Source organism: Scomber scombrus, chromosome 2 (assembly GCF_963691925.1).
Source record: "Scomber scombrus chromosome 2, fScoSco1.1, whole genome shotgun sequence".
NCBI lineage: Eukaryota > Metazoa > Chordata > Actinopteri > Scombriformes > Scombridae > Scomber > Scomber scombrus.
This window is the reverse complement of record NC_084971.1, coordinates 2,192,419-2,203,243: the sequence shown is the minus strand read 5'-3', so window position 1 is coordinate 2,203,243 and position 10,825 is coordinate 2,192,419. Positions and strand designations below refer to the sequence as shown.

Here is a 10,825-nt window from a genome sequence, read left to right as displayed (position 1 = left end):
TGCTCCATTTTCAGTGACATTAAGTTACTCAATATTTAGCAACTACTACACGTTAGTCTACATTACAAAGTCATGATTCATTATATTATCGACTTTTTTCTTCAAATCATTTATTTACCAAAAACCTAATTAACACAAGTATCACTTGTCTGCTGTGTATGTACAAGCCTTCAGATTATATAAGACCAGAGATTTGCTCTTTCACAACTTCTCCATGTAACAGTGCTGGCTGCTGTCGGCGTGTTTACTGACGTTCACTTCACAATGTGTGTCTGCTGTTTGCGTACATGTGTGTGTGTGTGTGAGTGACAGAAAGTGATCTTAACTGGTGTGTTGTTTAACAGCTTTGTCTAAGTGACATTATACATTTTGACTACTTTCACTGCTCCAACAAGAAATCTAATGTCCATAGACGTGGCAAAAATACAGTATATGACATCATTAAAATAACAAATAGAAATTTAACTGATAGTTTTAGTTGGTCACTGCACATTACTTTAAACATAAATGTAACTTAAGTATTTCTTTTATAATTAATGACTGTTAGCTGCTAACAAACAGCGTCAGTGATCGGCACACGAGGATGATTTATCCAACTGTCCAATCAGACAGTCCACACAAAAACACGTCATATTCTTCTAATGAGAATAAAGCTAAACATAAACTCACCAGCAGCAGCAGCTGTGGTAAGTCTGTACATATTACACTGAGTGTTGAGACATCACTGTGGTGGGGGAGGGGGAGGAGGAGGTGGGAGGAGGTCAGAGTAGGGGATGGTGTTGGGTGGCCAGAGAGGAGAGGAGAAAGACGGGTTGAAGAAAGATGGAGGAGGAGGAGGGTAGAGAGGGAAGTTGGGCGGTGGAAAATGAGGAGGAGGGAGAGGAGGGGGAGGATATGGACAGTGAGGGGGGAGGTACATGGGAGGCACATTCATATGTGTGGGTGGCAGGTGTGTTTGTCGGGCTGGTGGCTGTTTGTTTCGGGGGTTCTGGTGCCTGAATGGAGCGCCTCTTGGTTGGAAATTCCTGGTGTCACGCTGATGATGCTGCTGATGCCCCTGATGCTGCTGATGCCCCTGATGCTGCAAGGTGTTCTGGGTATTGTGGGCGGAATTATCTGGAGGTAAAAAAGAAAGAAAGAGATGAAGGAGTATTAGTAATAAAAGGTGAGATGGATAAATGTGTGTCATAATGAAAGGAGATGTATGACCATCCTAACAGCTGTACAACAGCACAGCTCCCAGTTCCTCCCACTCCCACCAATACAACTGAGGCTGTCCTTACTGTTTAATCCCAGGAACATTGCACACTTGTATATTTCATAAGGAATTTATGTATACTGCAAATGTATATAATTGCAGATTATATTAGAGATTGTTTATTGTATAACTTCACCATTACGCAGCTACTGTTGTGTCAATTTTGAATTTCCCCCTAGTGGGATCAATAAAGTTTACCTTACATTACCTCACACACATCTGGAGATGGATTCCTCCTAAACTAAGGATGTTTTCAATTACGTGTAAGCACATGTAAGTTTGTGTAAATACCTGTATTGTTGTTGTCCTTCTTCTTTTTGGAGTTTTTCACTTTCCTCTTGGCATCCTGCTCTTTCTCATCATCGCTGTAATCTAAAGCCTGGAGGTAGAGGGGGAGGGAGAGGGAGAGGGAGAGCTTTCAACACAATTCTACTGGTAATGACAGCAGAGGGTTGCACTTTCTGCACTGAAGAACTAAATCTGTGGAGAAATATGTTGCACTGCATTTAGTTGTGTTTATAAAAGTGTCCCTGGCTAGATAATAATAAATCATTGTTCTACTCTTTCAACTTGAAAACAAGTAATAGCAATAAGGAAGAGGCTAATGAAGTAGTGAAACTCATCTGCTCATGTCCTTGGATCAAAGCAGCTCCTGCAGTGTGATGCAGTTAAAGGGACCTTTCACTCAAACCAGCTCCACCTTGTGGACTAATCACACTATTGTACAACCTCTCGCTATCTGTCTATACTACAAACTGACAGCAAACCATCTTATTACTGCTGCACACATTGTCAGTCCTTCCAAACTTGATCCGTTCAATGTGAGATGGCTGTCTAATAAATGATTTATCAGAAAAGATTAGATTTTAGAATAGAACCTGGACTGTTTATCACTGAGTCAGGGTTCTAGTGCTTCCATTTTCCTTACTTTGTGATAGATGGCACCTCACCAGTTTAGTGTACAGATCCTGTAAGCCTAATATCAACTTTTAGAGCCAGATCGATATATCTGTCAGCTGATATTATCAGCCCATATTGACCTATCACGGATATATCAGTAGTATGTGCTGAGATTGTGTTTTTTAAGTTATATGGGCTTCATTTGATGTATATTTGACAATTTTTCTTTATTCAAGTTTAATATTCATATGTTGTTGTTTTTTATTGATAACTAATTCTAATGATTCAATTCCCAGTGTAGTTTACCATTTTAGTGCAGTGTCATTTTATACATTAAAGTTTATTGTAATACTGTAAAATATCATGCCTTCATTACAATTCATAACATGCCGTCAGGGATTATTACAAAAAAATGTGTGTTTATCCATATATTCTGTACATATAATATTATCGGCCAATATATCGATATCAGAATTTTTTCACTCCCTGATATCTGGTATCAACATTGGCCCCAAAACTTAACTTTATCAGTGAAGACTTGTGATTTTATAAACCTGCTTCAATCGTTGGATCTCAAACTATCTGTGATGGCCCTGACCCACGTTAAAGGTCATAGCCTAGATTTAGTCTTCTCCTCAGGTCTCACTATCTCCAAACACTGATAAAAGATTTTCATCTATCTGAGGAAATACCAAATGGTAGTCATAAATGTCAGGGCTTCACACTTTTCTGATCTTATGAATAAAAACTATCATAACCCTGAGCTTCTATTTAGTGTAATAAACCCTGTCACCTCTGAATAGAAGCATCTGTCTGTACATGTGAGGACGTCCTACATTTCTCAAGAGACAAAGTCATTAACATCAGAGCTAGTGTTACTCCATCTGAAAATAGCCTATCTATCTCCTCTGAGAACAGTGCAGCTCTACATTCTTTCTCCTCCATCACATTATTTCTTCTTTAAAGAAGTTTGGTACAGACCAGGGTTATTATAGTTTGGAAATATGAATTTGTTTTTATTTAGTTTTTCAGTTTGCTTTTTTAAATTTGTTTAGTTCAAGTTAGTTTAACAAGTGATGAGTTTTTATTTAGTTTGAGTATTTCTGGTATCAGGAGGAAAGCCTTGATTAGTAGAAGCTGTAAAGGATGAAATAATGCTTAATAATAGTGTTTGTGGTGCAGCTGTCTCCTGCTCCCTCAACCCCTGGAACTATTCATGTTCACTGTGTTCAGTGCCTCGTCACACTGCTGGTGTTTGTAGCTCAGTGTGAATACATGGCGCCACCACTGCAAACATGCTTATGTGGACACGGCTCCTCAAAGAGACAGGAGCTACAACAACTTGTTAACACAGAAGCTGAACTGAGCAGCTGCATAAAGGGTCAGTATTAAATAAGTGTGAATCATTCAAAGCTGCTCTAGTATAGTCCTATATGGACATATGGTGGATACACATGTTGGTGTGTGTGTGTGTGCTTCTCTGTACACAGAGCCCAAATACACAACACAAGGCAGGGGACAGAAAGCAACATAGTTTATGAGAAATTCTACTGTTCTGGTAGAGTCTGCCAATTATCTTATGTGTGTGTGTATGTGTGTATGTGTATGTGTGTGTGTATGTGTGTGTGTGTGTGTGTGTGTGTGTGTGTGTGTGTGTGTGTGTGTGTGTGTGTGTGTGTGTGTGTGTGCTTTAAGGCTGCTCAATTAATCGAAATTTGGTCGTGATTACGATTTTGGGGCCAAACTATCTCAAAACTAATACAATTAGGGTAAACTATTTTTTGTCATTTTCTGTTGTGCAACGTTGTTTAGAAACAGTCTGCAAAAAGCTGCTCATGTGTATTTCCGTATTTTATTTTGAAAGCTTAGACCGGAAGCCGCCGCAGCTCCGTTAGTTTGACAGAAGCTGAAACACACGGCGAAATGTTTTAACTGTAAATAAAAGTGCACATTTTCCAGCCTGCATCAGATGATGCAGAGTTTACTGACTCATTATTAAAAACCAGGATGTGATGTGTGAACTATCATCAGCACTAATATATCTGCACATGTTCTGCTGTGTGTTGCGTTAAGCGGCAGATAAAAGGCTGCTTGGAGAGAAAATGAATTAAGCCGAATTCAAAAGTTTAAATGTGACAAAAGTTTTGACATACCACAGTATTAAACTGTGATGTTTTGTTGTAATAAAAATAGAAACATGAATAAATAAATACTAAGTAAGATAAACACTAGTGAATAAGATAAACACCAAATAAGTCAAATAATCATTTGTAAACTTATCTCCACCATACGATATGGGGAAGAGGAAATTACAGTACTCAGTTACAAAGTGTTTTTTGACAAGAAATGTCCAATAAATGCAGCATGTTTCTAAAGTAAGAAAAATAAATCGTTTTAATAATTGTGATTTCAACTTTGACCCAAATAATCGTGATTATGATGTTTTCCATAATTGAGCAGCCCTAGTGTGCTTACCTCTACTGGTGGTTCTTGGTCATTTTTCCAGGATGCATCAGATCCCTTAAAACTGAAGAAAAAAAATATATTTTCAAGACAACATATTGGCCACCTTTGGTCAGAAAGGAACTTCAATATACCAAAAGCCGAAAGTTGTAAATACTCAGTATATTTTTAACCCCTGTGGCTCTCTTAAAAAAATGCTACTGAGGTTTCTTTAAGGACAAAAATGTCTGTGTCAAAAGACTGCCATAAAATATTGTGAATTAATATTATTTTCCACTTTCAATGATTTTTTTAACCAACATCAGTCCTGATAATAAATATCAAATATTCATTCATTTGTAGGATTTTAACCCTTTAAATGTCAGCTTGTTTACATAAAACAAACAAACAAAAACACAAAAAATTGATTATTTTCTATATACTAAATGCAAAGTGGGTTACTTTAGAGGGATTATCAGTCTAGGATATCTCAATGAGTAGCAACAACATTGATGTTGATGCAGATTTTTTTTTAAAACCCAAAAACAAAACAAAAACAAAACTCCCTCTGGCATCCTTAGGGGTAAAAATGTTCCCATTAAAACCCATTGAAGCTATATCTTTTGATCCCCCTTCCAAAATATGACTCTTTCATACATTCCTGTGTTCTGGGCTGTCATTTTGGAGGCCGGGCTTCAAAATTGTATCATTGGAGAATGTGATGCCATATGCATGAACACAGCCCGAAATGATCAAGAAAATAAAAATGAAGGCCAAAAATGTCCTTAGTGAGGCACAAGGGTTAATACTCTTTGCAATATATATGTGTGTGTGCGTGCGTGAGTGTGTACTCACAGTTTAAGCTGTTGTGTGAGGATGTATCCTGTGTACTCTTTGATGGTGGGTGCATAATAAACAGTCTGTCCCTCCGTCAGCTCCTTGCTGCTTATCTGGTCTGCAGTGTTGAAACGTAGAATGTAGAGAGGACTGGACACTGGACCAAACACCTCAAACACCTGACACACAAACACAACAGACAGGACACATAACCTTAAACACTTCGTACATAAATGAAGGACAAGATGCCACAGATGCCGTCTGTTCTGCTGCTCCACACACACACACCTTGCCTATAGCCAGCCTATCAGATCGAAAGATGATGCTGTCGTCAGTCAGAGCGGGTGTGTCTTTCAGAGACTGGATGATAACTGCAGAGACAGATGGAGTAGTTAAAAACAGCTGATGACATAATAAAAATCAGGCAGTAGAAGTATGTGTGTGTGTGTGTGTGTGTGTGTATTTACCCAGCTGCTGTACAATACTGGTGACTGTTCCAACAGGCTGCAGTTCTGCGTCCTCTGGTAATGACAGAATCACCTCCTCCACTGCTGGAAGCTCCTACACACACACACACACACACACACACACAGGGATTTGAGACATTGTGCCAAAAGGAAAAGAAACACCAAACACCAAAAACGTGCCCAAATAAAGTAAGATGTTGCTGCAGTCTGAAGCAGCTTGTGGTGACTATCTGACTCTGTGAGGGATCATGTGTCTGTCTTTCTGCTTGTTTGCTGGGATTCTGATGCAAAGACATGAGCAAGGACATATGTGTATCCTGACACTAAATATGACATCTGTTTTTTCTTCTACTTTTATTTGATATATGTTAAAAAAACAGAGATAGTCTCTATCAGTACTGTAGGCTACAGTGGGAGTGACCTCCTTACTCTGTGAACAAGCTGGATTCACAAGATCTCCACATTATGCTCGTGTCTAAATCACCAGTGGTTCGACCAATCAGTGTCGTGAATCCAGCTGCCTGCCTCACAAGGTAAGACGGTGATAGACAGATGGTTCATCCAATCACCTGCACTGGATCTTTTGAGAGAGTCTGCCCTTTTCCAAACAGTTTCAATACATGACATCTCAGATGATTCTGTGTAGGTTGGGTTTAAAAAAAAACTCCTCAACCTGCCGTAATCATAGAAGAACATGAGCCTCACAGTGAGAGATCCACAAAAAGCCCTTTATGTATCAGTACTATGGGGTAAACCAACATTATGACCTAATTTCAGTTGAACTATTTCATTCTTTCACACAGACTGCCACCTACCCACTGAGAATACTAATGGATCTAACCCAAGTACTGTTGAGTCACCATTGTTCTACAAAGCAGTGTGGAGAAATATCATTAAGTGTGTGTGTTTCCTGTCTGAAAAGTTTACGTTTTAAAAGCTGTGGTCAGGTGCAGATAAGAAAAGTGATAAAGAAGAAAAGAAGTTATGTTAGTCAAGTAGACACACTTCAGTCAACAGAACTAAATGAAGCTCAATGGAAACACTGTCAGAAATAAATCCTGCAGCTCCTCAGCAACCAACCAGAGCTGTTTCAGCAGCTGAGTTTACTGATGGAGTGAACATCTGGACCTGTAGAGTAGCCTCCTGATCACAGTTTGGAGGATGAATCAGGTCATTTTAGGAACAGTGGTCTGTTGAATGAACGTTGCGATGATATTGTCTCTTTATACTTTTCCTGTACTAGCTAATTGTTTTTTTTTACTCTAAAGAAATATGAGTCATATTCCATGATTTCCTGTTTATGGTTCTGTTCACTACTAATAATAAGTAAGAGCTCCAGTGCAGGGACAGAGAGTCTTGTGCTTTGTTGTGTTTAGTAAAATATTGTTTGATTGATCATCACCAAGGTAAATGTTCTAAGTGTGATATTGATTTTAAATGTCACCACCCAAACCTAATCAATACTAAAACTCAAGTACCGTATCCAGCTTTGAAAATGAAAGTCAGCCCTGGTTTCTTTATAGTTTGCCTGCTTGTACTGAAGCTTTTCAGACTTTAAGTTTTCAACTACAATTTCATATTAGAGATAACTGCAACTTTAATGAATCTCTCTTCACATCATGTTCTACAGTACATTATAGTTCAAATGTTGGGGAAACATGTAGATTAGGCAACTGTTCATTAAATGATTCAGCTTCTCTACCCAGACATATGTTCCTACTGTCCTCTTCAACACACACACACACACACCTCGAGCAGGACTTCGTCTCTGGTTTTGATGGGGGCTGGTTGGCTGAAACCCTCATCATCGTCTTCCTCTAACACAACGGGAGACGGCGAAGAAGAGGAGGAGGAGGAGGAAGAAGAAGACGAGGAGGAAGATGAGGAAGAGCTGTCACTGTGAACGGGAGAGGAAGAAGCATCAGTCACTATTCATTCTTTTGCCTTTTTTTTTACCATCTTGATATATATATATGTGTGTGTGTGTGTGTGTAGATACCTGTCTGAATCATCTGAATCTCCATCTTCACAGTCCTCTGTCTTACACACAATGACTACAGGAGGTGTCGCAGTTGTTGAGTCTATATGCGAGTCTCTCGGTTCCTCTGGTTGCGTGTGTGTGTTTGATGATGTGTCTGTGCTGTCTGGAGTTACAATGAGTTGTTCTAGTTGTGAGCTCACAGCCACCTCCATCTGCTCTTCCTCATCCTTGCATGTCTGTAACATCTGTCCATTCTCCTGTGACTGCTCTTCCTCCATCTGAAATATACAGAAAAGAGAGTTTATTCACTAGATAATTCAGTGCTTTCAGTTTCAGTAATATGCAGTAAATTAGAGTAAAAACAAGTGTAAAAAGGCAGATGTTTGACACTTATACCCTCTATGACAGAAGAAGGAATATCTTTGGATTCATGAGTTTTGGTCACACAAAACAAATCATTTAAATATGTCAACTCTGGGAAATGTACATTATTACTCTCCTCTGACTGTCTGACATCAATTATTTACTCAACAGTTAAAGATAAGCTAATCCTTTATTAATCCCATGGTGGGGAAATTGACATTATTGCAGCAGCAAAGTGGACAGTAAAAATAGAAGAGCATCAATAAAAAGAATAAAGAACAATAAATATATAAGTAAGTACAAAATATATAAACACAATAGAATCAAAACATATAGTAACATTATGTACAAGAGTAATATTGGCCTGGAAGGATTATATAGGGTGATATCAGCTAAATTGGGCCACTTATTGGTTAATGGCATGGGACACTAACAAAAGAATAATAACCTTAGCAACCTCAGAACAGTTAAATCAATTGTTACATATCAAGTATTTGTGGCAAGAATTTGAAATAATTTGCAGTAACTGGCTGTAAAGATGCTCACACATAAATGGCCCATTTTACCTGATGGCCCAATTTTGCTGATATCACCCTACCTGAGTTTAATATTGTTATTGTACATATTTTAAATGAAAAAAGTATGTGTATTACACAGTTTAACTTAAAAGTGATTCAATAATAATGATAAATATAACTAATAAATTAAAATAACTAGAATTGTATTGATTTGTGTGATGTACAAAATGGAACGTAAATATGTAATTCTTCATTAACCGTAAAATGCGCAGGAAGGGGCAGATAATAGCGTCATTACGGTGCGTAAAAAGTCCAATGGACGGGTTTATTCATTTAAATAAACCTATAACACTGAACTGCCATAACACACGTTTATCTATTAACTGCAAAACGGTGTCACAACTGAAATTCAATAAACCACAAAGCCACAAATGTCATTGAAGTCCACAAAACAGTAGAACATCACGCTAAATTTCAAAGAAACTTTCAAAGAAACTTTAAAAGAAAGTACGCCGATTCATTCCGTCCATGTTAGCATCTGTTGGCTAACTAGCTAACGAGCAAACCGGGGCTAACAGCTTTAAACATTAACGTAACGACACAAGACAATTTGAACACTGGAGCTTTTTACAGTAAGAAATAAGCATCTCAGCTTTTAAGCAAAGTAAGCATGAATGTATTGATGGAATACCTGTTTGTTTGTGAGGCTGCTGCTGAGTCTGTGCTGAGAAGCCTCATCAACGTTCACACCGGCGTCAAGCTACTACACAAACCCGAGCACTTCCGCCCTCTTCTTACCTTCAAAACAGAAGCTTGACTGGAAAATGAATTAAAACTTTCTTAATTTAGTTCTGTCATTTTCACATCATGTGTTAATGAACGCATTCAGTAGGTGTGGGCAGTCATTTGACAAGACAATAACAAAATATACTTCATATATGACTACAATTTTAAAATTAACATCACATTGTAAATGACGATATTACAGAGGAATGTATACAATTAAAATAGATAATTATTATATGATTATTTAATACGATTAGAAATAGATTATTATCCGGTGAAACAATTATAAAGTTTTGTGTTTTGTTATAATAGGATGAACATCCCCGTACTAAATTATACCTGTATTTTATTTTGAAGGTAAAATGTTTAGATTCCGACGGTTATTGTTTCTGTCTGCGAGTTTGATGCACCCATGAGGCATCAGAAACACGTGGGTTATGTTTTTCCGGGTGTGCGCACGACTGTTGCGCTCCAGATACACACTCAACATACACACACTCTAGATATACACACTCTAAATACACACCCTGTCACATACATGTGTATCTAAAGTCATATAACAGCTGACAGAGCACATCCTGATTGCTGATTCACTCAAAAGCCCCCCCCCACATCCTTCACTAATAGGCTGGAGCACCACAGACACATCATTGGTCTCACAGTTGCCAGATTATTATAATTATAAACAATATTAGCTGACACAGTTTCAGCTAAGGTTTTGTATAGGTAGGTAGTCAATTCTAATGATACGCTATTACTGTAATAGAAAGCGACAGTCAAATATAATACAAATACATTCAGAAACATTGAATCAGGAGAATGTACTTGTTTATTTTCTACAAGACAACAGATAAACAATCACCAGTAATAATATTGGAACAGTGATTCTTGCATTGTTTGGTCACATAGAATTAGTAGATTATGCTGTTGCACTTTTGCTCACATTGAAAGTTATTCCAGTTCAAATGTGTCAGTGTAAATTAGAAAAGTACATGACACGGGTAGAATTTCTCTTTAGCATATAAAGCCTCTTCATTAGGTCCACCTGTGCAATTTCATTCAACCCAATACAACAGCTCTGCTATAACTTGTACTTTTTTCAAGTTAATACATTTTCAATTTTTGCTGACATTGTCATATAATAACAATAAATGTAATAATTCTACTTTATGTTTATTACTGAGGTCGTACTAAGTGGTGGTGGTGTACTGAGGTGGATTATTTTGAAAGGTGTTCCTAATATTTTGCCCCCTCATTTATGTTATATTGGAGT

The 10,825-nt window shown here is 37.8% G+C and overlaps 1 protein-coding gene across 1 annotated transcript; it reads right to left on the bottom strand.

The window, feature by feature from the left end:
* Positions 1-597: 597 nt before the first annotated feature.
* On the bottom strand, positions 598-9,494 carry naf1 (nuclear assembly factor 1 homolog (S. cerevisiae)). Its single transcript, XM_062437308.1, has 9 exons — positions 9,458-9,494; positions 7,904-8,163; positions 7,654-7,801; positions 5,905-5,998; positions 5,726-5,808; positions 5,456-5,616; positions 4,634-4,685; positions 1,550-1,637; positions 598-1,116 (listed from the first exon to the last, which is right to left on the bottom strand). The coding sequence occupies exons 2-9, from the start codon at positions 8,161-8,163 to the stop codon at positions 722-724; spliced, it is 1,281 nt and encodes a 426-aa protein (XP_062293292.1). The 5' UTR covers positions 9,458-9,494; the 3' UTR covers positions 598-721.
* Positions 9,495-10,825: the final 1,331 nt, after the last annotated feature.

What these genes read in the sequence shown, in the direction of transcription:
- naf1 (XM_062437308.1), bottom strand. Translation starts at nt 8,163, where the DNA reads ATGGAGGAAGAGCAGTCACAGGAGAATGGACAGATGTTACAGACATGC. An exon ending in GAGACGAAGTCCTGCTCGAG is followed by an intron (nt 5,999 to 7,653) that starts GTGTGTGTGTGT and finishes GTGTGTGTGTAG; the next exon opens with GAGCTTCCAGCAGTGGAGGA. An exon ending in CAGTATTGTACAGCAGCTGG is followed by an intron (nt 5,809 to 5,904) that starts GTAAATACACAC and finishes CTGTCTCTGCAG; the next exon opens with TTATCATCCAGTCTCTGAAA.